The sequence below is a fragment of the Ailuropoda melanoleuca genome, chromosome 12 (assembly GCF_002007445.2).
Source record: "Ailuropoda melanoleuca isolate Jingjing chromosome 12, ASM200744v2, whole genome shotgun sequence".
Lineage (NCBI taxonomy): Eukaryota > Metazoa > Chordata > Mammalia > Carnivora > Ursidae > Ailuropoda > Ailuropoda melanoleuca.
Genome location: NC_048229.1, coordinates 55,584,709 through 55,610,289, shown reverse-complemented (window position 1 = coordinate 55,610,289; position 25,581 = coordinate 55,584,709). Strand labels below are relative to the sequence as shown.

At 59.3% G+C, this 25,581-nt stretch overlaps 1 protein-coding gene across 1 annotated transcript; it reads right to left on the bottom strand.

The window, feature by feature from the left end:
* Positions 1-1,275: 1,275 nt before the first annotated feature.
* On the bottom strand, positions 1,276-25,132 carry MMP15 (matrix metallopeptidase 15). The gene is made up of 10 exons (XM_034638245.1): positions 25,083-25,132; positions 13,384-13,532; positions 12,568-12,696; positions 10,972-11,279; positions 10,451-10,612; positions 9,235-9,488; positions 8,718-8,856; positions 7,413-7,563; positions 7,210-7,325; positions 1,276-6,077 (listed from the first exon to the last, which is right to left on the bottom strand). Exons 2-10 carry the CDS (start codon positions 13,485-13,487, stop codon positions 5,626-5,628), a joined length of 1,815 nt encoding a protein of 604 aa, XP_034494136.1. The 5' UTR covers positions 13,488-13,532; positions 25,083-25,132; the 3' UTR covers positions 1,276-5,625.
* Between the last annotated feature and the right edge of the window lie 449 nt (positions 25,133-25,581).

The following is a 25,581-nucleotide window of genomic DNA, read 5'->3' as shown; positions in this document are numbered from 1 at the left end:
TCCACTCCACGGTCTGTGCTCTATGAAGCACAGACATGCCCTTTATCTGGAAGGCAGGATTCATCACAGCACCCTGCCCTCAGCTCTCCAAAGAGCAGAAGAGGGAGGTCACATGTGGGGGTGGGGCAGGGAGAGTAGTAAAAGACTGTGGGGTGGGGGGTGGGGGTGGAAGGGAGTCTGCCTGAAGACAGGAAGACCAGTCAGGGTCAGCGAGGGATGGTGGCCAAATCAGCCCCCTTCCAGACCTCAGTATCCCCATCTGTACAGAGAGGTTGATCTGACTGAAGCCTGCAGGTTTTAGGATGGTGCTGTGTGTTTTTGATGAAGTTATTGGGGTATAACTGCCTCTCCCTTTCCAGTGACTTGGAAGGATTTCTTAACGGAATCCAGTTTATTGCTGTGATCCATGCTGGCAGGGGACTGATACCGTTTTTTCCAGGAGGGGCCTTTTAGCCTGGCTGGAAATGAAGGGGAGTTTGGAGGCTATTTCTGGCAGACTGAGGTGGGTGAACAGTGTGGGGGTGGGAGGTGTCGGGCCCCTGGGGAGAAACCTGAGTCAGGGTCTGGGAAGAAGGGCTGGTGCCAAGGGCAAGGAGGGGCTCGGCAGCTGGGAGGGGAGCTGGTAGGACAGGAATATCCCTCCTCCCAGCACCTGTCCCCAGGATCCTCGACCTTTGACCACATTCCACAAACACTCCTGGAGAGAAAGGCAAGGAGGGAAGCTTCCTCAGTGCCCATCAGGTACACCCGCACCTAAAATAGAGATATTAGTAACAAACTATTTGGAGTCTGACATGGGCCAGGGGCTGTTCTAAGTGTTTATTTACAAGGCTTCGCTCGGTCAGGCCTCACAAGCATATGAGATACGCATGCTATTAGCCCCATTCTACAGATGGGGGATCTGGGCTCAGAGACATGAAGTACCCTGCCCAAGGACACACAGCTCATGAACAGTGGAGCCACAGTTAGCAGCTGAGTGCCTGTAAGGATGGGAAGGCTACCATTTGCAGTGATGTGGGTGGAGCTAGAGCGTATTATGCTAAGTGAAATAAGTCAGTCAGAGAAAGACAAATACCATATGATCTCACTCATATGTGGAATTTAAGAAAGAAAACAAACGAACATATGGGAAGGAGGAGAAGAAAAAAAGGAGAGACGGAAACAAGCTGTAAGAGACTCTTAACAATAGAGAACAAACTGAGGGCTGCTGGAGGGGAGGGTGGTGGGGGATGGGCTAAATGGGTGACAGGCATTAAGGAGGGCACTTGTTGGGATGAGCACTGGGTGTTGTATGTAAGTGATAAATCACTGAATTCTACTCCTGAAACCACTATTGCACTGTATGTTAACTAACTAGAATTTTAATTAAAAAAAAAAAAATGGGCCAGCTAAGCTTGAAGACAAGGAATGGTCAGGACATGGATGCTGGGTGAGCCAGAGGAGGAAGGAAACTCAACTATTTTGAGGAGGGAGGGTGGGAATCTGGAAAAGGCAAGCCTTCATCTGGGCCTTGAAGGATCTATACAATTGAGACAGCATGAAATGTGCAAGGAAGGGTTTTCCAGTAGGAGGGAACAGCATAAACAAAGGCATAGAGGCAAGCCAGGGCAGGGGACAGCTGGGACAGGGTTAGCAGCCAGGCAGGGGCCTCTACCAGTGTTTTGTGGGTCACAAAACCACTTGAGCAGTGGGGTGAGTGTGGTACTACTGTGCCCTGCAGGTGCCTTGAGGCCTGGAATCTCTGGCATTTTCTGAGAGAGCCGAGGGGTGGCTGACCCCTACCCCCTCGTGTGGTGTCACGAATTGGAGGGTAAAGCCTGGCAGCCTTGGGCCCCAGAGGCAGGACTGGACATCGGACCTATGTGGAGGAGTCCACTGTAGTCTGGGAGGCTGTGGATGGACAGGAAGCCAGCCATTCCTTCCCGTGAGCCAGAGAATGGCCTCTGTGTGAGCCACAACAAAAAGGCTTTTCTGCCAAGTCAGAGGGGGAGGAAGCGGCCAGCTTGGCCCCTGCCCCAGCCTGAAAGGGGGCTCTGTTGGTGGCCCTGGGGTCTTCGAGGCCTAGAATGTGTGGGGAGGGAAGACCAGGGTGGGCAGGGGCCTCCTCATCGTTGTCTCTATTCTCCAGCAGCGCCAGCAGGCTCCAGCAGGGTGAGCTGGGGCCAAGCTGCTGTGCAAGTCAATCTGTCTGTGTTCTTCTCCTGTCTCTATCGTGGCCATGTCCTAGCTGTGTGACCTTGGCCCAGTCACTTGACCTCCCTGAGCCCCACTTTTCTCATGAGTAAAATGTTAAGTGGGGGAGTGTGCAAGTCGACGGGGGTCGTGGTCGCCCATCGAGCACTTGCCGAGTGCCAGGCACCGTGGCTGGCGCAGTACAGCCACCCATCCTCCGTTCACCCCCACAGTGGCCCATGCGGCAGGTCGCGTTACTCCCTCCTCTGAGATGTAAGCACCGGGGGCATGGGGCCAAAGCCCAGGATGTTTTAGACTCTAAAACCCCAAGCTGTGCAAATAAGAGGAAAAAAGGCTGGAAGAAACACGCCAAACTGTCAACACTGGCCTGGGGAATGAGATGACTCCTCTTTTTGCTTCTTTTTGTGTATCTGTTAAGTCTTAATGATCTTACTTGGGAATCAGCAAGGCGGGGGCTGTGGAGCCCATGGTGAGTCTAGGTGCAGCCACATTAAGCAAAACCAATTTAAAGATGCAGGTTCCAGTTGATCCTGGCAGGGCACGGGGGGTGTCAAGTCGCAAGGCAGGGCTCTCTGGGGCTGGGGGAGGCAGGGCTAAGGCCTGACACCCAAACCTCAGAGACCTTCACACCCGCGGGCTCACCAGATGGGCTGTTCCTTCAGCCGCTGGGCTGCTCTGAGATTCTACCAGAGAGCTTGGGGGTGGAAGTCTCCTCGGGCGATTTCCTGAGAAGCCGAGGCCTTCTCTGCCAAGTCTCTTCCCTGGCCCGGGTTCTGAGGAAGAGCTCGGTGAGAGGTCTCATATCCTCTCCTTTTTCGTCCCTGTGCTCCCACTTGCCTGGTGACCTCTGGGCTTCTGGGTGAGGCTAAGGCTTCAGGCAGAAGGCAGACCTGGGTGTGGCCCTGTGGCTTCTGCCACAAGAAAGCTGACAAGATGGTGTCTGCCCTGGACCTCCATGCTGCCCGCCAAGGCCCCTGTGGTAGTGGTGGGGGGCTCACGGGCCATTTCCTAGCTGAGCCTGAGAGGCCTTTGGGGCTTCTGAGGGCCAGCATTTCCTACTCTCCTCAGCCAGTTTTCAACACAAAGAGAGGAAAGGGTGGGATCAAGGGGGCTGGGAAGGAGGTGTGCAGCTGAGGGGAGGGTGGGGCCTGGAACAGGTTGAAGGACCCTGCCCCAGCTATTGTAGAGGCTTGGCCTGCTCCATGGTTGGGGTGGAACCCCACTACAGCTGACCATTGCATTTCTGGGGGTGCAGGCCAGTGCCCAATAGCTTGGCCGAGAGGATGCATGTGGGGTCCAAGGCTTGCCAGCCATGCCCAGACCCCAGGGGCAGTAAAGCTTCAGTCTCCTGCTCTCCTGGGCCTCATCTGCAGGCTGCCCAGGGTGAGATTTCCTGCTTCTTCAAAGATGACAGGGCACATCTTGGGTGCCCCCTCCCTGCAGCAAAGCATGTGCTAAGGGGACCTTTCCAAATCCAAAATGGTACCACTTCCAGTCTCTTGCCTCAAAGCTGGGTCTTCAGGCCACCCAGAACCCAGTCTGGGTGGGTGGAAGGAGGGCTGGCCGGCCTGGCCTGGTGTTCCCACCCCTCCTAGACATGTACTGCGTGTGGGAAGCTGAGATGCCCTTTCTCACTGTGCATGAATGTCCAGTAAATTCTGCGTTCTTTCTCTGCCTCACCTCAGCAGGGCCAACCCTGGTCCCCTGCCCCAATTGCCTCTGGTCTGTGGAGGGCAGTCACCACCCCTCACTCTTCCTCTGAGCTCTGCCCCTCCCAGGGCCACTGGGAAGGAACCCTGTAGAACTGGGAATAAGGTCTCTTCCGCATGGAGGGCAAGTGCCCTAATAGCAGCTCCTGTCCCCCGCAGTCCCTCCAGCCTTAGGCTCCAGCCCAGGGCCTCTGACAAAGGAGGCCACACTTGCCGGCTGTACAATTTAATCAGTGCAAAGTATTTACAGAAAACTGTATGGGGGTGGACACTGCCCTCCACCCCTCATCCCTTGGCTGGCTCTCTGGGTCTGAGGACAGAGTGGGGAGCAAGCCGCCGGAGCCTGCTTCAGGCCAGCCCATGAGATGCCTCTCCCTCCAGGGGCCTCAGGGGTCTGGGTGGCGAACCCGCTTGCTCAGGGCTGAGGGGAAGCGGAGGGGAAGGAGCCGGCTGTACAGTACCATTTCCACAGCAGCCTTGCCTCCTGCTTACTTTGGGAAGGAAAAGAAGGAGGAGGCATCCCTGCCCTTGGGGCTGAGCCAAGGAGAAGGGGAGTCTCCAGACCACAGTGGCTCCTTTGGGGGCTCCACAGCCACATCCCACAAGTCTGCATGAGGGGATGAGCTGCTGGCCTCTCTCCACCAGTGTCCATCTTCCCAGAGCCCTGGTGGACAGGGAGCTGGAGGGGAGGACCCCACAAGCCTGGTGCATGGTGGGCTGTGGGCACCCAGCAGCACCCTGTCTTCCTGGGACAGCTAGGAGCCAGGCAGCTGGTGCCTGAGGTTGGTGGGGTTCCGAGACCCCCGAGGATGGTGGTGTGGGTGAAGGAGAGTGGGAGGAAGCCCAGGAAAGGAGACCAGGGTGGTCATAGCTCAGAGAGGGGTGGATGGGGGCTGGAAGCCCAGCCTGGGGGGTGAGGCCCCTAGGTGGAGGGGCCTTGGCAGACCCCCTTTGGTCCTTGGTAAGGCAGGCCCAGGGCCTCTTCTGCAGAGAGGGGAGGAGATGTGGGCTCAAGGGGTATGTGGGAGCTGGGGACTATGGGCCGCTCGGCTGGCCAGGGCCAGAGTAGGCGTCTTAGGCATGAGAAGCTGGGTAAGGGGTTGAGAGGGGTGGGTGGGGAAGGAATCAAAACTCCACATGACTCATGCCCAGTCGGCCACCTCACCCTTCTGTCCCCTGTGGCCTGGGGCTGCCCCTGGGTGAAAGCTCTTCCCAAGGCAGAGATCCAGGTGGGTGCAGACCAGTCAGGCCCCACCAGTCTCCAAAGCCAGCTCAGGCTGAGGAGGGCCTGGGGCGGAAAGGAGCCTCAGAAACCCTTTAGCCACTTTCCAGCTGGGCCTTCTGACCCTCTGCTCCTCTGGCTGTGGCCAAGCCAGAGGTGTTGTTGGGCGGGGGGCTCACTCCCTGTCCGGAGCAGAACTACATTTAGAAAGCTCTAACCCCTGCCCTGAGGGACCGCTGTTCCTGGTCAGCAAAGTAGAAACAAATACTCAATTAGTGTGCAAAAAAAACAAAAAAAAACAACAACCAACAAAACCTGGGCATAAATAAACAACAGGGCAGGGCTGGCAGGGATGTCAGAGGGCCCGGAGGGGCCCCCACCCAGGGGCTGAAGGAGCCCCGGGAGGCTCTGGCCAGGTGCCCCCAGGAGCCGTCTGAGAACCACAGGCCCCGCCAGCCCCGGCGCCCGTAGCACCGAGAGGAGCAGGAGAGCGGCGGCAGGTCAGACCCACTCCTGCAGGGAGCGCTTGCAGTACAGCAGCACGCGGGGCGCGCCCTTGCGCTGCATCTGCACCAGGGCATAGGTGAGGCCCAGCACGCAGAGCAGCAGCAGCAGCGGCGGCACCAGCACCAGCACCATGTTCACCGTCCGCGCGACCTCCTCCATCTGCACCACCACGCGGCTGCCCCCGTCCTCGTCTGTCCCCTCGCCGCCGCCCGCGCCGGCCTCTCGGCCCTCCTCGCCCTCCTCGCTGTCCCCGCCCGCCCCAGGCTCTGCACCCCCATCAGGGTTGAAGGGCGGACGGGCCACATCGGGCCATCGGGGTCCCGTGTCCACGTGCTCTTGGCAGCCCATGAAGTCCCGCAGGATGGATTTGGGGTAGCCTGGCTCCATCCGCAGGCGGTCATTGTCAAACTTCCAGTACTTGGTGCCCTTGTAGAAGTACGTGTAGGCTGCGGAGGGCAAGCAGGGATGCGTGCTGTCAGGTTGCAGACCCTCAAAGAAGACCAGGACATGCTGAAGGCGCCCAGCGTTAAAATACCCCCCTTCTCACCTGCTGGCCTGAGCACTTTCAAATCGGCCCCCTCTCAACATACAGGAGCCAGACCGGGCTCAGAGAGGGGCGGGTTGGGGTCAAGGGCCTGACTATGCTTCCAGCGCTTCCTGGCTGGGCTGCCATTGACTGGGACGGTGCACGGAAGGGTCTTGCAGCCCGCTGGGCCCGGGGTGACACTCAGGGGGCCCTGCTACCCTGTCCCAGGATTGGCTCCGCCCCACACCAGAGAGGCCGGTGTTTTACTCAAGGCCGCACAGCTACCCTGCAGCTTGGGCTGGAACAGAGCCCAATGCTGCCTTGGACAGCCTCTGCGGCCTTGGGCACCTTGCCCACGTCCCATCAGCCCCAGGAAGGGTCAAGTCTGAACTATGGGTGAGTCTATACTCTGCTGGACACAATGAGATCAGAGTGATGCCATCATACACAGACATACAGAGATGCACATGACTGCCTAAGCCCCGGCAAAGCCAGCAGGGTCGACCTTGAGCCCAAGGACCCAGAACCTGAGAACCAAGACTAATGGTTTTTCTTAAGGTCGCCAGAGACCCCACTGGAGAAATAAAAGCTACAGCTCCCTCTTGCCCAGTTATAGTGACAGAAGTCAAGCTTCCTTTGCAGGCGGGAAAGTGGGCACACTGGGAGGACCCTTGCCCCCATCGCCCTGGGCCAAGCTCACCGCCCTCGGGCTTCAGGCTCCCTCTGGGCTGCCCAGGCCTAGCTGGACTCTGCAGGGAGCAAGGCTGTCCCAAGTGCCAGCTCTGGACACAGGCAGACCTGGATTGGACTCTTGACTCCCCAACTCCCTTGCAATGGGACTTGGGGCTCTTTACTCAAACTCTCTGGTTTAGTTTGTCTGTAAAAAGAGGATGGAGACAATGCAGGAAGGATCAGAGAGTCATGCTCTGGAAGCCCCCAGCCCAGGGCCTGACACAGCGGTGTCCCCCATACCTGCCATTGCAATCCTGGTGAATCCAGGGGGTGGGGGGATGGTGAGTGCTAGGCAGACTGCAGGGGGTTGGCCTGGGTACCTGCATCGTTGCTCAGGAAGGCCCCTTTAGGGGAGTTAGGGATCCCTTGCCAGACACTGATGGGCTTGGGGTAGCCAGGGTCTCCACGCTGTGTCTCCTCATTGAAACGCCAGTACCTGTGACAGAAGCACTGGGCTGTGGGTTCTCTCTGGGTAGGAGGGGTTGGACTGGAGCCTTCTCCCTTTGGGGAAGGGGTTGCTCACCTGTCCTCTTGGAAGAAGAAGGTGTGGCCTGTGGGTTCCCACCAGATGGCCGTGTCGATGCGGTCATAGGGGATGCCCAGGCCATAGCTGGTCAGTGGCTGAGGGTAGCCGGGCTCCAGGTTCGCTTCTCGGAAGAGCCAGTAGCGGTCACCTGTAGGAGTGGGAGGTGGGTGAGGATGGGCCTGGGCCTGGGGGGGGGTGCGTGGGGGGGCACAGGGAATCCGATCTTGAGCCCACAAATCCATTCACACCCACGGCCACACTCATCACACACACACGCATTGTCTTTCTCTCTCTCTCTCTCACCACACACACACAGAATCATACACACCCTTGCACACAGGACAGGCACTGACCCCTATACACACCCAAGACAACACACAACACAATTCACTTGCATGTCATACACACTTGGCACTCATGGGCACCTGCGACATACTCACTAACACGTGTCCAAGTCACTCACTCACACTTACATATATGCCACGCAGGCACACTATATATGGCCTGCATTCCCACGTAAACATCCACCCCACCCCAAACACAGTTCTTTTTTTCTTTTCTTTTTTTTTTAAGATTTTATTTATTTGACAGAGAGACAGCCAGCGAGAGAGGGCACACAGGCAGGGGGAGTGGGAGAGGAAGAAGCAGACTCATAGCGGAGGAGCCTGATGTGGGGCTCGATCCCAGAACGCTGGGATCACGCCCTGAGCCGAAGGCAGACGCTTAACGACTGAGCCACCCACGCGCCCCCCCAAACACAGTTATTGTACATAGAGAAGAAAGAGGCAGAGCCCTGCCTGGTCTCTGAGCCTGGGGCGGGGGGTTCTTTTCGCTGGGTTCAGGCCAGCAGGGGGCTGGGGACACCATTGATCTGTCGGGGTACTGCCCTTGAGGCCCTCCCCAGGGGGGCAGAACCCAGAGGGAGGTCTGGTGGTAGGGAGCTTCATTGTCCCTGCAGGCCAACCCCAGAAATCCTGCCCGAGTGGGCTCGGGAGATCTGTTCTTATGAGGAGGGGCTGCCGGAGGCACAAGATACAAGGAAGGAGGGAACCAATGCGGAGCCCCCGTGCTGCTGAGGACGGACAGTGGCCTCCAGTCGGAGCAGCCTCTGGCCCCCAGGGGCTCGGGTGTCTCCTGGTTTCTGTCTACGTCCCGCACCCGGGCCTTGACTCGTCTCCCCCCACAGTGGGCAATAGGATACTACATGCAATGTAGCCCTTTGCTACTGACCCACTGGGTCAGAGGCCAGATCAGAGGATAGGGCAGGAAGGCTTCCCAGGCCTCCCACCTACCCCAACTTACCTTTAAAAAAGACAAAACGTCCATCTTGACGCTCGTAGGCAGCACTGATGTCACTGGGCAGACCACGCCAGAAGTGCCCGATGGGCATGGGATAGTTGTCCAGGACACGGTTGTGCCGAACCCGCCAGAACCAGCGGCCCTGGGGAGGGTGTGGGTGTGAGTGGGCAGGGTAGGCCTCATCCTGGGAGAGGCCCCTCTTCAATCCACCCCTTCCCAGGTCAGGGAGATCTGAGAGGTAGCTCAGAAGGCCAGGGCAGCCCAGGGAGGGAGCCTTGGGCGGGGCATAGGCCCCTGCGTGTCTGTGTCACCCTGGCCAAGCCCGTTGTCCCTCAGGCTGGTTTCTTCTTGGTCTAGGGTCTGATGGCTCCCCAGAAGCTGCTCAGTGAGGGTGGGGTGGGGGTGGTGGGGGTGCCTGGGTAACCAGGTGGGGGAAAGGCCCAGGAGTGGGATGTGGGGCTTGCTCTCCTGCTCTGAGACGGGGCCAAGGGGCTAGGGGAGGCATGGGTGGGGGCCAGACCTTGAACACGAACATCTCCCCACGCAGCATGGCTACTGTGTCAAAGTCCCCGTCGCAGATGTTGGGGCCGTACTGGTCAGGCCGTTCCGTGGCTCGGGGCTGGGCTGGGGGGCCTGGCTTTGGGGGCCGCTCCGGCTTCCCACCTGGGGGTGGTGGCTGGGGGGGTCTGGGGGGCCGATGGTCTGGCCGGCCCGGTCGCCGGGGAGTCACAGTGGGGAGAGGCCGGGTGGGCTGTGGCTGGCCATCCGGGGTGCCTGCAGAGTGGGGTGGGGGGGAGTGGGAAGTCAGCAGGTAGCCCCAGAACCCAGCCAGGATGCCAGGTTCTCCTACTCAGAACCAGGAGACCCTGGGGCCCCCAGCCTGGAGGGTCATGTGCCTCGGTGGTAGGCCTAACCAGGTGCAAGTCCCCGTCTGTCCCTAGCAGACCCTTCCCCAACATGGGCCGCCATCCTCAGGACGTCCATCCTCCTCCATACAGCCCCCTCCTCGACCTCCCCACACGACGTGGGTCACTGTGCCCCTGAGTCTGCTCCTGCCTCCACGTTCCCTTGGGGACATTCCCCTCAGGACACTAGTCTGCTTCGGTGTACCAGGAAGTAGTGGGCACGTGCAGAGGAAAAAACGTGGCTCTGGGACCACTGCCGAGGTCCCATCTCATTGCCAGGTTGCCAGGGATACAGTAAGGGAATGTCTGTCATGTGTCCAGCAGGGCAGGTACCGCCAGCTCTAACAAGGGGCTCAGTGGGGCACTGAGCACAGGCCCTGACCCACAGAACTGGTCCTCAGGAGACCTTACCCCTGGAGACCTTCTTGGGTGGGGGCACCACCTGCCTCAAAGCCACCGGGCAGTGATAAGCCAACAACACTCACTGGAGAGCCTGGGACAGGCTTGGGTTGGGAGCGATAGTGGGAAGAACGGGGTCTGGGACCCCAGGGGCATGCCTAGTTTAATAAGAATACCACTGACCCTGAGGAGGAAAGGAGGGGTCACTGAGGAGCTTTGGGGACCCCAGCCTGGAGCCACCATGAGGGCCCTGGAGTCAGCCAACCCTGGGTGTGATTTCTAGCACCATCAGTTACTCAGTGATGTGAACAAGTCACTAATCTTCTCTGGGCCCGTTTCCTCATCTACAAAACTGGTACCTATGCCTCGTTGGGCTAGGAGTTGAGAGCCGGCGTGCAGAGCCCCCCGGCCGCACCCATGCTGCCTGCTCACCGTACAGCTGTTGGATGCCCCGGAGGTCGTCCTCGGGCAGCTGGAAGGTGTCCGTGTCCATCCACTGGTAGAATGGCGCCATGATGGCGCTGGGGTTGCTAGAGTGCTCCAGCCCTAAGGCGTGGCCCAGCTCATGCACTGCCACCAGGAAAAGGCTGTTCCCTGCAGTGGGGGCAGGTGGCACAGTCAGCTCTGGCCTGGCCCAGGCTCTGGACCCCCAAAGCCCTGTGGGCTGAGGCTATCAGAGAGCTGGCCCTTCTGCCAATCTTAGAAGAGGCTGAGCTGCTCTGACTGCTGTGCCTCAAGCTTCCCTACCTGGGAAATGGGTATGATGATCCCTTCCCTTCCCTATCACCCTGTGGAGATCATGGGACAGAAGACTGAGATGGAGGGTCAGTGCTCCAGAGAAATGTGCAGGGGAAACTCTCCCCTCCCAACCCCGTAGCTACTGAACCAGCTCAGAGGGTGATGCCCAGCACCGGCTCTGCCTCTCCTGCCCTGCCCTGGCCAGGTGTCCTCACCATGCAGGTCTGTGCTGGAGAAGGTCCAGGGCTCATCTGCATCGAAATGGGTATCCCCGCCCAGACCAGGGCCAGGGAAATAGGCGTGGGCCAGAAAGCCCCCTGTGCCATCAAATGGTGAGCTGTCGCCGTGGAAACCAGAGGCAAAGAGTACCATGATGTCGGCCTCCTTCTGCCGCCGCAGCCGGATGTCCTCATAGGGCACCTCCTGGAAGACCAGGGGCGTGGCCTGCTCCCACACACGGAAGGCCCTTCGCACTGCCTCCAGCGAGTGGTACCATCCCAGCTTCTCTGTGTAGTTCTGGATGCTGCGGGTGGGCAGGGAGACAAGGGAGTAAACCCAGGGCCTACTGGGTTCCATCGCCCACTGCTAGCACCCACTGGATGGGGTGAAGACACATGGTCCCAAGAGACACGCTAAGATCTGAGCTGGTTCACAGACAGTGCCCGTCAATACCAACCATTCATTTATTCTGATGTGAGTTTGAAAAAGAGAACTAACACGTCAAACCTGGGAGTTGACGAGGATATCACTAAATAAGGTTGCACGGTGCCCAGTTAGCTTAAATAAGAAAACCATGAAGCAAATAAAAGAACAGGTGCCGTGTAGCTAAGAGAAAGAACTAGAGGGCTTGGAGACAAATGGCTGAGGTTTAGGAAACATGGGCCAAGCAGTTCTGGTTATTGGACTGCAGGGTCAGGCTGTCCTGAGTTCAAGGCCAGGCTCTGACATGATCTACATGACCTTGGGCAAAGCGACTTCGTCTTTCTGTATTTTAGTTTTCTGCATCTGTAAAATGGGAAAAGGACAGTCGTGCTCTCATCCTGAGGAGCTGGGAGGAGGACATGGATGAGCTCATGGAGAACACAGGCCCTGAGTCTGCACGTGATAAAGGCAGGAGGAGGCCTGGTATTACCCACATAAATCACATTAAGCTTCTGTGTGCTGGACAGATCTCCTCCATTAAAAGCTGGTTGGGCCATGACTTCGCTCTGGGGGCCTGGGGTCTAAGTAGCCGCAGGAGCCACTCTTCCTTGGGAGACAGAGCTGAGGGTGGGGCCGTGGCTGGACTAAAACAGGAAGGGGAGCCTTGGGGACTGCGACGTGGCTCAGGGCTTGGGGGGGGGGTTCCTCGCCAAAGTAGGAGGGTGCCTGGACCAGGGTTTTTGCAGGTGACTTGCTGCCTGCCCACTTGACAGATGCCTGGATTCCAACACCTTGCCACCCTCCCCATCCCTTAGATGCCAGAAGCTCTGTGTGCCAGGCATTGCGGAGGCCCCCAGCTGTGCAGCCATCCCCCAGCTGCTGGCGGGTGGGGTGGGGAGCCGGGAGGGAAGGAGGACAGAGCGGAAGCAGCTCCAAGGGTCCTGACCTTCGCCGGGGGAAGACTGCCTAGGATGCGTGGCTGATCTTGTCAGCGTGGGAGCGGGTCGGACAGTCTATGCTGGGCGCCCTGGGGTGGGCTTCTGGGAAAGGAAGCCTTCCAGACAAGCCCACTGGGAAGCCTGAGGCCTCAGCCTGGGTAGGGAGAGGAGCGGGCAGTCTCTGGCCGACACTGTGGGAGGGCTGCTGCCCTGGAGAGCCACAGTCCCTACCTGAAGGTCAGGTGGTGGTTGGTCCACTTCCTCCCCGTGAGGGCATAGCGTTTCCGCCGCCGTCGCAGATTGGCTTTCACGTGCACCCCAAACTGGTCCGGCACCCCGCAGCGGGGTCGCTTCATCCACCTGGGTCACCGGCACAGAGGGGTAAGCCCAGAGGCTTCCTCCCTATGCCTGCCCACTTTGGCTCTGCCTCTTCCAGGCAGTCCACCTTCTTCCACCCTTTTGCCTTTGGCCTCCAGCTGTCCTCTGTATGGGTGCAGTGGGGGTGGGAGACTCTCTGCACTTCAGTTTCCTCATCAGAAAAACAGACATGTTGACCTCAGGCTGGAAGACCAAGTGCCCAGCATGGGCTCCATAAAGGTGAGCCCCCTTTCACCGGTATCATCAGGTATGGGAGAGTTACTCCTGAGGCCCTCTGTCCATGTTATGTTATGCTCAGTGCATGCTCAAGGATGTGACTTTGGGTCCCATCACCTCTGTCAGATTCAGCGCAGAGCTGAGGCCTAGCGAGGATGTCCCAGCCAGGGCCCCGCATGCTACTTCTCCCCATCCCCGTGCCTGTGGCAGACATCACTAATCAATCCCATGCTCCTTGTGCCCAGCCAGATTCGCCTCAGGAGCTTTCTCGACATTAAGCTTCAGGCAGCCACTCCCAGCCAATCAGAGCTAGCAGGGAAGACCAGACCATTTGCTATTTCTTATCTAGGCCACTCTATTCTGGAAACTCCACCTGCCAAACCCCTGTCAGAGCAGGCCAGAAGGAGGGCAGGTGCCAGTGGGGTCTGGGAAGGGCCCGACCGAGGGACTCACGCCTTGGTTTCTTCGTCGAGCACGCCCGTGACAGGAATCCCATAGAAGCGCTGCATCTCAGCCAGGGCTGAGGCCAGGATCTGGGCGGAGCGCATGGTGGACATGTGGCGGCTCGGCTGGGGCAGGTAGCCATAGAGCCTCAGCCAGTTCTGCAAAGGAGAGGCCACCCTTGGGTCAGCATGTCTGGCACTGCTACCTCTGAACACACGCAGCCTGCATCCCACGACTGCCCGCGACGGCCACCATCGCCCTGTCGGGGCCGCCACCCCTCCTGCTGCAGTGGCCGTGTGAGCGTCTGTACTGCTCTCGGCTTCCACCTCCTACGGTCTGTTCTCACACAAGAGCCAGAACAAAAGGCCTTTACAAGTCAGGTCTGGTCAATCTTCCGCTTCTGCTCAGAGTTCTCCAAAAACGTCCCAGCTCATAGGAAAAGCCGTCTTACAGGAGCTGCCAGGCCCTCACTACCTGCCCCTGCCTCAGCCCTCACTCCTCCCACCCGCCCCCAGTCGGTCACACTCCTGCCTCTGGGCCTTTGCACTTACTGTTCTGCTGCCCAAGCACACTCTCTCTCAGACATCTCTATGGCTCCCACCCCCCACTTTCCTCAGTCTCTGCTTTCACCTCACCTTACTGGAGGGTTGTTCTCTGACAACACAATGTTAAAAGAAGACCCCCACCTGCACACCCTGCCTCCCCTCTTGTCCTTCCCTGAACTCGTCATCTAACACATATATTTCACTTCGGTGTTTGTTGTCTTCCCCCATTAGGATGGAAACTCTGTCCATAAGCACAGTCCACAGTAGCTGTCTTTATCATTGTACTGGCTGCTCCAGGGCAGACCCCCTACCACTCCTGGCAGACCGCTGGGGACCCTGAGGGGTTCTCACCAAGCAGGAAAACCAGCCCCTTGGTGCTGCTCCACTGCACATCGTAAGCCCCCTGGAGGAAGAGCAGATGGATTCGGGCAGCCCACCCAGGCCCAATAGGGTGGGACAGGAGGCCTGAAGTTCAGTCCCTGCTTTGCCACAAATGCTTTGTTCTCACCGGGCTTGAGTTTTCTGAGGGAACAATGGGGCAGCCCTGGGAAAAACAGCTGGCACACAACGGGGGTGCCTGTCCCCTTCCAGAGCTTGCTGGGCGAGTCTTCTCCATCTGTCCATCCATTCACCCACTCCCCACCTCCTGCGAAGTGTGTCTGTGGTGCCCTCTCTGTGCTAGACACCGTGCGAGCTGGAGGCTACGGAGGACCCCGGGACAGGTGTGCTTCCTTCCAGGGGCTTCCAGGCTCCCTGGGGAGACCAGGCGTTCCCACAGAGGGAGGGACTCACACAGGTTTGTGAGCAGACATGGCTGTCAGTCACAAATGGAGGATGGGATCCCCGATGAGCCAAGCTGAATTGTGCCGTGACAGCATGGTGACTGCCACGTGAGGCTGCTGCTGAGCACAGAGGCCATGGACTGCTATGGGCTCTGGCTGCATGGAAGTGTGCTTTGTACCTTTCCTGGCCCGCCCTGGGTCTCCGGGGGCTACCAGAGTGAGGGCACCTGAGGCCTGCTCTCCGGGAGGCTCTGGAAGGTTAAGGCTGCACACCAAAGTCCCATAAAGCAGAATGATGGCCAGATATGGTGGTTGCCATGGACCAACAGCCCTGTGTCAGCTGGCCAGGGCCACGCCCATGTCTGTCTGCCACCAGCATCACATCCAACTCCTCAAGGACTTGCTCCCTCAATGCCACCTGCCAGCCCCCGGCATGGCTGGGCGGCCCACACAGCCAGCTCAGCGGTGCCCAGGTGGCCGCTGGAGGGAGGGGCTGTTGAGCCAAAGAGGGTGACATGGACGGATGCCTGGCCGCAGCTTCCAGGCCTCCCGGGCCCTGGGAAACAGCCACCAAACGAGCGGGCAGAGACACGGAGCTGGGAAACAGTCATCAGCTCCGGTGACAGGGCTGGGGACAGATTCTGGCCTGGCCACTTGCGAACTGTGGCCGCGTGCCTCCTGTGCTTTAGGCGTCGTCATCAGACTCAATTGTTTTTTTGTTGTTTTGTTTTTCAGAAGACAAGACCATCAAGTTTTTATTTATTCAAAGGGACATTTCCAGGTGCATAAAGAGGCTACAAGTTAGTGCTGTTTAAAACAAAAAAAATCAAACGTCTGCTCATCAAGGCTGCATTTAAGGAAAACCACGTCAGATGGCAAAGGAGGCAGGAGACGACCACAGATCCCTGGCCATTCAGAGGGGCCTTTGTGTCACGGAGCAGCTCCCTTCCCCTGGGACAGCAGGCCACGGTGGCTGGAGCAGCAGAGCTGGAGGCGCTGGGAGGGGTCAGCAGGCCGCCGCCCCAGGGCACTGACCCCCAGGAGACACTGGCGAGGAGGAGCTTGCAGAGGTAAAATCCCACTTACAGGGCGGGCTGGATCAGGACTGGCCTCATACATGGGTTTCCCTGAGGATTCGATGGGGAGTCCACACCACTGGGTGGCAATGTGCCAGGTAGGGAAGGGTGCTCAATAAATGTATCATTGATGACGGAGGCCTGTCTGGTTGTCCCTGGAACCGCAGCCTTTTGCCTCTCCTGAGAGAGTGGAAGGGTCCAGGCTCCAACAGGGCCTGAGTGCCAGGCAGCCTCAGCAGCAGGGCGAGGCAGGAGTGCCCTGCACTCCCCCACCCCGCCCCCATCCCTCTGGCCCAGGGCTCCTTCCCTGTTCTTCCCAAGCACGGGAAACCTCTCCTGAGGCTCTGTGCGCGTGGAAGGGCAGGGTGGGAAGTCCAGTGCCCGTACTGGGCAGTTTCCTAAAGAAGCTGGGAGAGAGAGAAGGCGGGACGGTGATACTAGGCCAGCTCTGACAGTGAGGGGGGAGGTGGAGCTGCCTGCTGACGGAGGAGGGCGCCTCCACATCACCTATTTGCATAAGGTAAAAATATCCCAGGGAGCGCAATCACAGGCCACCAAGGGGCTGATTAGCGGTGTCTGCAGTGACAGGGGGAGGGCAGGCAGAGGCTCAGGCTGGGGCCTGGCGAGAGAAAGGGAGGGGAGCTGGGCCTGTCTGCAGTGAAGAGCTCCAGAGCCCAGCAGAGCCGACGGGGCTGAGAGGCCCTTCGCTCCTGGGGGCAGCTCAGGGGCTGACGGGAAGGTCCCATGGGTGCCTGCGGACCCTCCTTCCCACAGACAAGCACCCTTGGGGTCTTAGGGAAGCCAGGAGTCTCCAACTCAGCATGAGCCAAACCTTGAGCCCTCAGTCTCCTGGTGACCAATGCCCTTGGCCATGGCCGGGATGAGGAGCCAGGCCAGGGAGCAATGGCACGTGAGGGAGGGGAGCAGATAGCCGTCTGGGCCCAGAGCAACTGAGCCCCAGAGGATAAGGCGAACAAGCTGCTGGAGGCTGCCTGACTCTGGCAGACTTGTGCTCAGGGCTGACTGCCAAGTGCCCATCAGTCTACACCAAACGTAGGGCTGTGTGGGCTTTTCCTGTCCCCTGTGTCTGGGAGGATGTTTCTCTCCACCCTACTGCCAGACTGAGTGTGACAAACCCAGGAGGTGAGGACGCAGAAGGAAAAGATCATGGGATTGGGGTGCATAGGTGTGTGACAGGGCTGCTTGCACCCTTGAAGTCCCAGCTTGCTGACGTGCTCTGCTGCCATGGGTCGTGACTCCCAAGGTCATGACCAACATCCCAGTCTTGAAGTTGGGGAGGGGCTGCTCCTACTGGTGACTGTAAACTCTGTCCTTTACAAAAGTAGCCCTCTTTTCTTCCTTGTTACCTAGAGTCTCGTAGGTGGGGGAAGCTAAGCAGGTGAAACTTTGTTTCTCACGTAGGGAAACTGAGGCACGGACGGGTCAGGAAGCCGCAAAGTAGGGGGAGCTCCTCCATGAGAGCCACTGTCCAGTGGGAGGCAGGGAAGGTTCTGAAGAGAGCTCTAGGGACCATGCAGAGAGACCCCACCCACCTGGATTTTACCAGCCATTCTTTCCTGAGCTCCAGACCCCATCCCATAAGTATGTATAGATGTGGGGTGCCTGGATGGCTCAGTAGGTTAAGTGTCTGCCTTCTGCTTAGGTCATGAGCTCAGGGTCCTGCGATTGAGCCCCATTTGGGCTCCCTGCTCAGTGGGGAGTCTGGTTCTCCCTCTGCCCCCCCCCCACTCATGCTTTCTCTCTCAAATAAAATCTTGTTTAAAAAAACTATGTATAGACGCTTCAGGTGAGGCTAGCCCCAGGTAAGGAACCATGGGGCCATCAGGAGTCTGAGGGGAGATTCCTGGCCCCCTGGCCCCTAGGAGAGGCCATAAACAGAGCAGCAGAAGGCTGAGAACCCTGCGGTGGGCCAGGCAGTTTACTCTCATCATCCCATTCTATGCTCACAAGTACCCCATCCCCATTATACAGATAGTGAGGTTCAGAGAGGGTGATGGCCCACCCACAGTCACACAGCTGTCTGGTTAGAACTGGAACCCACAGGGGCGCCTGAGTGGTACAACGGTTAAGCATCTGCCTTCGGCTCAGGGTGTGATCCCGGCGTTATGGGATCGAGCCCCACATCAGGCTCCTCCGCTATGAGCGCTTCTTCCTCTCCCACTCCCCCCTGCTTGTGTTCCCTCTCTCGCTGGCTGTCTCTATCTCCGTCAAATAAATAAATAAAATCTTTAAAAAAAAAAAAACAGAACTGGAACCCACAAGCAGTGCGAGTGGCCCCGGCCACTTGTGAAGTAGCACCAGCTCCTCTCGGCCGGAGAGCACAGTACTGCGGGAGGGCATCCAATCCTCCCCACACCCCACCTCTCGGCTGGATCTGGGCGCCGGGCCATGTCAGCAAGGCTGCCCCCCAGAATTGCTGAGACAATGCCAAGGCAGGCCCACGGGGCGGGGGGTGTGTGTCTGAGAAGGAGCCTCCGATCGATATTGTGCATTAAGCGGCTGTGGGTGTGGGGGAGGGGGAGCGCCCCTGCTGCCACTGCAGCCAGCTCCTCTGGCCAGCTCCCCGGGGCCAGCTCCCCCCGGCCTCAGATTGCTGGGGCCCCTCCACCAGCCCCCCCGCCTGGCCTTATCGGACCCTGTGCGATAAAGCAGGATCTCTGCGAGGCTCTGCTCTGCTGCTGTCACCCCAGCTCTCTCTGCAATCCACGCAGACCCTGGCAGGGTTGCCAGTCAGGCATAAAAGGCATCTTGTCAGGGCTGCCAGTGATGGACCCGGACCTTCCATGGTGTGAGGTCCTCATCGTGCTCGTCTCCCTTACTCTGTATCCCAGTCTGTGGGCTCTTGGGAGCAGGCCAAGGCCTGGCCTGGCTCTGCACTCCCGGTCTTGGCCGGCACAGAGCCAGTGCTAAAAGAGATTTGTAGTCCTGGGGCGCAGAGCATGCACCCCGCGCCCACTGGGCCCACCCTCTCCAGGGGGTCTGAGCCAGGAGCCCATTCACCAGCTAGGTGACCCAACCCAGCCCTAGACTCATCCAGCCTCAGTCTCCAGCTGCCTCCCTGAAGTTTCTGTGGACCATAGCTGGGCCTAGGGCTCTTCCAGCCTGCACCCCTGCAGAGATGGGGTGCCCACTGCCATCAAGGTAGCCCATTCTGTCTTTGGGCTTCAATGACTATTGGAAAGCTGCTCGTCAGGCTGAGCAGAAATCTGCCTCCCAGGGACACCTACCCCTCGGTTCCGACTGCTTGTCCGCATAACAGGCCTTAGGGTGATGGAGGGGGCTAATTAAGCTTCTCTGTGCCCCCTGTTCCTTCCTTGCAAAGCAGAGTCAATATTATCACTCCCCTCCTGTCACACAGGGATGATAGCGCAGATGACACAGACCAAGGCCAGTGAGGAGAGGGGTCACCAAGCCAGGCCCCCTGTCCTTGGTGGATCTTTTACCTTTCCAGGCAGCACGGTCCATACTTTAGCAGTTCCAGAAGAACACGCTTGCTTATTTGGGGCTCAAGCTGCCCTCCCCCCACTATGTGAAAGTTACAGCTGAGGAAGGGGCTCTGGGTGGCAGGGAGAGTAGGAGGGGTGGGGGATGTCCAGCCAGGGAAGCTGGAAGGAGGTGGTTGCCTGAGTTCCTGGGTTCCTTTACCCTGCCCCCTCTGGGCCTGCTCCTGCAATCCTTAACCTGGAGGGAAAAACAGACCGGTCCTTTGGCCAGTGGGCGGGGTGAAAGTGTCCTGTTTGCTAGTGGTTTCGGGGCTGGCTGAGAGCCAGGCCTTGAGGCCTCACCTGCAAACTCTCTGATAGGTGTTATCAGTGTTGATAGGGCTGCTCATGGGGCAAAGCCTGGGTGGCTGGATAGGTAGGGGGGAGGGGCGAGGGCAGCTCTGGCCCCACCTCTACAACCTCTCCACCTGGATCTCCACAGGATGGCACCTCGCAGCCTTTTACCCCAGCATGTGGGGTTCATCCCAGCTCTGCCACCTCTTGGCTGGGGAATTGGGACAACTTCTCTGATCCCCCAGTCTCAGTTTCCTCTTCTGTACAATGGGGTCATGATAGCCCTTCCACTTGCAGAGTTAACGCCAGGATCAAATGGGAAACATACAAAACCCCCGTGCGCGGTGCCTAGGATATAACCAAGCGTGCTGAAGGTGCTTAACAATGACAGCGCATCCTCACTGGGCCCCATGTGAGGACCGCCGGGCATGGTGTTTGGCATTTTACACATAAACGCGCTGAATCTCCCCAATAACTCCATCCAGTAGATGCTATTACGATTCTCATTCTGTAGACAGGGAAACAGGTCAGAGAGGTTTCATGACTTGCCCAACAGCAAATGCCACTTGCTGCTCACTGTCACTGTGTTCGGCCACCATTTTGCAAGCACTTCCTACACACCTAGTGCCAAGCTCCTAAATGCTCAACGTGAAGCTGGGCTCTCACCCCTCTGGGGTGGCAGGCAGTCCTGGGAGGGCAAGGTAGTTCTCAGGGCTAAGGGCCAGCCCTGGAAAGCTGCTCCACACTCTGGCCTCCAGGCTCTGGCAGCTCGACCACCAGTAGGATGGGACGCATCTCTACAGGCTGGATGATGGCCGGCATCCTCATCTGGGGGTGCTAGGTCCTCATCTGCCTGTCCAGATGTCAGAGACTGAGTTGGGTCTTCTTGCTCATTTCCTGCTATTCCCACGAGGAAAGTGGGATCTGGTAAGAGGCACCCTTCCTTGTCCCTCTGATCCACGCCCAGCCTGTATACCTAAGCTGTTCTTACCTGGGGATGCAACATCTGGGCTATCTCCCCCAAAGGGCCCGGTCCACAGCCACTGGTCTCCAGGCATCCCTGGAACTGGTGTCCTTCTGGGGAGCAGCCTCATGGGAGCCCTGACTCATGGGGGCTCTCCCAATTAGAAGGCACCTGTGGGTGCACCTATGTGCACGGCCCCAGGTCCTCACATTCATCTGTGGGGTCCTCCCAGGACACTGTGTGGTGGACAGCATCCGAGCAGACAGCCCCTGACCCCTCTGCTTCTGCTGCCTCAGAGACCACATCTCCGAAAGCAGAGATGGCCATGGGGCTTGGTCCCCACCTGAGCTGCCAGCTATGCAAGCCATGTCAACCTTGGGACGATATGGAAGATGTCAAATGTCTTAGTCTGTCTGGGCCACAATAACAAAAATATCACAAACTGGGCAGCTTATAACATGCATGGCTCACCATTCTGGAGGCTGGCTGTCCAAGATGAGGGTGGCAGCACGCCCGGGTTCTGGGGAGGTCTCTCTTCTGGGGTGTTGACTGTCTACTTCTTGCTGTGCCCTCACATGGCGGAAGGGGCAAGGGAGCTTTCTCGGGCTGCTTTTATAAGGGCACCAATCTCATTCAAGAGGGCTCCATTCTCATGACCTAATCGCCTCTCAAAGGCCTCCCTCCTAATACCATTGCCTCAGGAGTCAGGTTTCAACCTATGAATTTGGGGGAGTATGCCAAATTCAGTCTAGAGCACCAACTACAATCGGAAGTGGGGGGCAGTGGTGACCACAGCAACCCCACAGCTGGCTTCAGGCAGACGTCGAAATCCCAGCTGGGCAGGAGAGCATTCGGTCAAAGCACAAAGGGGCCAGAACCCAGCGCTCGGAGGGGCACGGCTGTCCCAGGCTGCCATTGAGCTGGCCTCAGCACAGGCCATGAGCACTGGGGGTCTGGAGAAAGTCTCCTGTGGGGGATCTGGGTGTGTTTCTAGGTCGTTTCTTCTGCTCCTTGGGGTGGGACAAAGGCAGGCATTTTCGTCCGGGGGTCAGAATGGGCGGGTCAGGCAGTTACGCTGTTCAGACAAGCACACGCCAGGCTGTTCTATGCACGGAGACAGTGGACTGACTGGACCGTGGGGTGGCCCCAGCACTGGGACCTGGCAGAGGACTGAGCGGGCAGGGCAGGGCCCAATGGGATGCCAGGTCCCTGGCCGTGCCAATCAGCCCAGTTCTGTCTGGGTTTTGAAAGAGACTGAGAGGAGTGGTCTGTGAGTAGTTAGAGAAAGGACTGAAAAGCAGAGACAGGAGGGAGGAGAGAAGACGCAGCTTCTGCAGGTTCCTGATGACAAGGCCCTCGCATGTACCCTTTTTCCTTGACGGGGGACACAGGGAACCTCTGCACCTTCTGCTCCAGATTTAAGAAAGGGTACAAAAGGAGAGCACCCTTGGGGCCCCCAGAGGCCAGCATGGCAGTGGGAGCAGAGACTGGACACTGGAAGCCTGCGGCTTCGGCCTGCCAGTCAGATCTGAAGGTCAAAATCAGAATTCAAGTTGGCCTGCACCCCTTTTTTGCTCATTCTGCTCAGCCACCACCTAGGGGCAAGGAAGATGTGCGAGAGTCTCCACATCGGTGTACCTGGGTGTGTCCACATTTTAGTGGCCGTGGTACCACACCTGTGAACTCTGGCAGCTGAGTCACCTCCATGGGGTGGGGCTAAGAGCTTGAAGTTGTGCCTAAAAGGAGGGGGTATGTGGGGGCGGGGGAGACCAGAGATTCTCTGGTGAACAGGGAAGGCACTTAAGCAGGCTAGTAGGGGCTGTAGCCAGAAACAGCAGGACAGAGAGCAGAAGAAGGTGGGGGCTGGACACTCAGGGCAGGGAGTCCAGGAGCTGCCGCTGGCACCTCAGTCCAGCAGGGCGTGGGTCTACGGACATCCAGGGGAGCCAGTGGACAGGGCAGAGTTGCTCAGTGGCAGCTCCCCCAAGGAAGACAGCCTACTCCAGGCAGGGGCCTGGCAGGTGGCAGGTGGCAGCCGGCTCCTAGCACACGCCACCCACAGGGCTTCCTGATTCCTAGTCTGGTCAAACTCTCATGGTTTCTGTCCTGGGAGGGGGAGAGGGAAGGGAGAGAGGCTGGCCTTGACTCAGTTGTCAGGCTGCTCAGAGAAGGTCCCAGCCATGGCCCGACTTGAAGTCTGGAGCTATGGGGGTTCTGGGGTGAGGGCCAGGCCCAGGAGTCTCTGATGCTGGTCCTCAGCTAGCACAGGCCTGGGGACACATCTCCCATGACCTCCTGGCAAATGGGCTGGTTGCTGAAGCCATTTGACTTCTTAGGCCCAGATCTGGATAGACTTGACAGACTCCAAAGAACAACCTGTACCCCAAAGCCAACTGTAGTTGCTGGGACAGTCCACCTGTCTCTAGCCCTCTGTCTACCTTGGCTTCTAACATCAAGGGTCCTTCTGCCTTCCAGAGTCTCTTCCAACAATGCCCAACCCAGGTTTCCCCCCAGGAGACAGGCTGCAGGCCAGTCACAGATCTCTAGCCAGAGCCATCACAGGCTAGGGCCCTGGTCTGCAGGTACTCAGGGCTGACAGTACAGGCCCTGGGCTATGAGCACTCCCTCAGCTGGGAGAGTTGGGGGGTGATGGAGGAGCAGAAGCAAAGGAAAGAGAGTAAAGACCCTCCAACCACAGGTCCCAGCACCCCAGCTCCCGGCCATCCAGAATGCCAATTCACCGCCATGGCCACCAAATTCCAGCTTGATCCTGTGCAGAGATGCCTTTCTTTCTCTCCTTCTTTCTTTCCTTCTTTCTTTTTTTTAAGATTTATTTATTTGAGAAAGAAAGAAAGAGAGAAGAGAGAGAACATGAGAGGGGGAGGGTCAGAGGGAGAAGCAGACTCCCTGCTCAGCTGGGAGCCTGATGCGGACTGGATCCTGGGACTCCAGAATCATGACCTGAGCCCCAAGGCCATCGCTTAACCAACTGAGCCACCCAGGCGCTCCAGGAGATGCCCTTCTTAAATAGACTGTAAACTCCTCAAGGGTGGGTCTGTGACTTGGAATCCTTGGGTCCTCCACTCCAGAGTAGCAGGTGGGCCTAATGGGCACTCTCTACCCAGTACCTGGATGGGAGTCCCCATCAGCAGGAGCTCCCTATAAGCCCCTGCCTGACTGCCTCTGTGAAAGGGGGGGCAGCTGGACTGGGCATGGGCTGGGGTCCCACTCCACCTCCAGCCAAGGCCTGGCTCCCCACAGCTTTCCCTGGCTAGGCCAGGGAGGGCAGAGCAGGTGGGGAACTGGCTGGGAGGTGTAACTTGAGCCGGGAGGAATTCCCTGCCCTTCCTCCATGCTTTTATTAAAGTAGGGCGGGGAAGGGCAGGCTTCCATCGGAAAAATCTCCCAGGCTGCGGGGGGAGGTGGGGAAGCCGCCAGGGGGCTGGGAGGGAGCACTGGCCCGACTGCAAATAGAAGGCACTCAGGCCCACAGCTCCGGCTGCGGGAAGCTCCAGGCCGACCCAAGGGCACCGAGGCCCGAGCCTACCGGGGTCGGCACTGAGACGCGTCTCTCTTCACACCCCCTACTCCTGCCCAGTCCACCCTGCTCCTAGTCTGGGGTAGGGAGTCGGGTTTTAGAAGTCTGGAGAGAACAGACCCAGCTTTTGCTGGGGCAACGGAGCTGGTACCCTCACTGTCCGTGCTCGGGAGGACCGCGCTGGGCGACCCCGTGGAGCCGGCGTGTGGTGGTGGGGCTGCTAGCTGGACCCCACTGTACGCCCAGGAGGCCGCGCCTGGTCACTCGCGGGACCGATCCAGAGACGGGGCTCCGGAGGGACGTCAGGAGGGCTCCTAATAAAAAACACGTTCGGAGTCTGCCCTCTCCGACCCAGGCCTCGGCTTAGGGGCGCTAGTGGAAGGAAGTGCCGTGGGGAGACAGGGTCTCTCTTGGACCCACCTGACCGTGGGGCGGCTTCCGCGCAAGAGCCCAAGGAAGTCGCCAAAGCGTCCCCGCGATCCGAGACTGCTGTCTCGGAGGTTTGCACTCCTTCCCCCGTCTCGGCCCGCCGCGCGCTCGGCTCGCTGTCACCCAGACCAGAGGCTACCGAGGCAGGAGCGCTGCCCGTTCCGCCCGTGGGCCCCCCAGGGCAGCCCCCTCCCCACTCGCAGAGAACGTCACGGCGCGCCCGCAGGGCTCTCGAGGAATCAGCCTCGCGGGGAGAGGGAAGGAGGGGAGCGAGTGCTGGGGGGCAACAGAAGCGACTCCCAGGACCCGGGCTGGGGCGGATCAGTGCCCGGGGCAGGGCCGTAGGGATAGAGTGGGCGCGAGTCCTACACCCTCCAGGATTTGGGATGAGGTGCGCCGCAGAGGGCGAGCTGGGGAGGAGCAGCTAGCCTGGCCCCATTCTTCCCCGCCTCCCATCTCTCGGATGGGAGCTCGTCTCCGCGCCCTCCACCCCTCGCCCCAGGCCGCGGGCGTAGCTCCCTCCCGCCCACCCCCCAAGCCCCTAGCCCGCAGCGGAGGGGGCGGGCGGGGTCCTTACCTCGGCGTTGACTTCTGCGTCCCCCGCCGCCGCGCCGCGGCCCAGGAAGCCCAGAACTTGTCCCCGCCGGAGCCGCTTAGGTCCCCTCGGCAAATTCCCACGCCCGAGGAGAAGCCGGCAGGGCAGGTCTGGGCGCGCGGAGCCGGCCCGCGGGGGAGGTGGCCGGCCGGAGCCGCCCGCTGCGGGTTCCCGCAGCCTCGGCGCCCGGGGCCCGGCTCCCGAAAGCTAGCGCAACTCCTGAGCCTTTGTCTGGCTCAGCGCTCCGGCCGCCCGGTCCCGCGGCGTCCCCCGCGCGCCCAGCTCCCTCTGTCCATGCCCGGGGCCGGGTGTTGCTCAGAGCGCGCGCCTCCCGCCCGGGGACTCTGCTCGTCCCGCGCCCGCCCGGGCCCGGGTCCCCGCGCAGTCCCGGGAGGAGGCGCAGGGAGCCGGTCTGAGCGAGTGAGCGAGCCAGGGAGCCGGCGCCCGACGTCCCCGGCGAGTTCGGCGCAGCTCGGGGCGC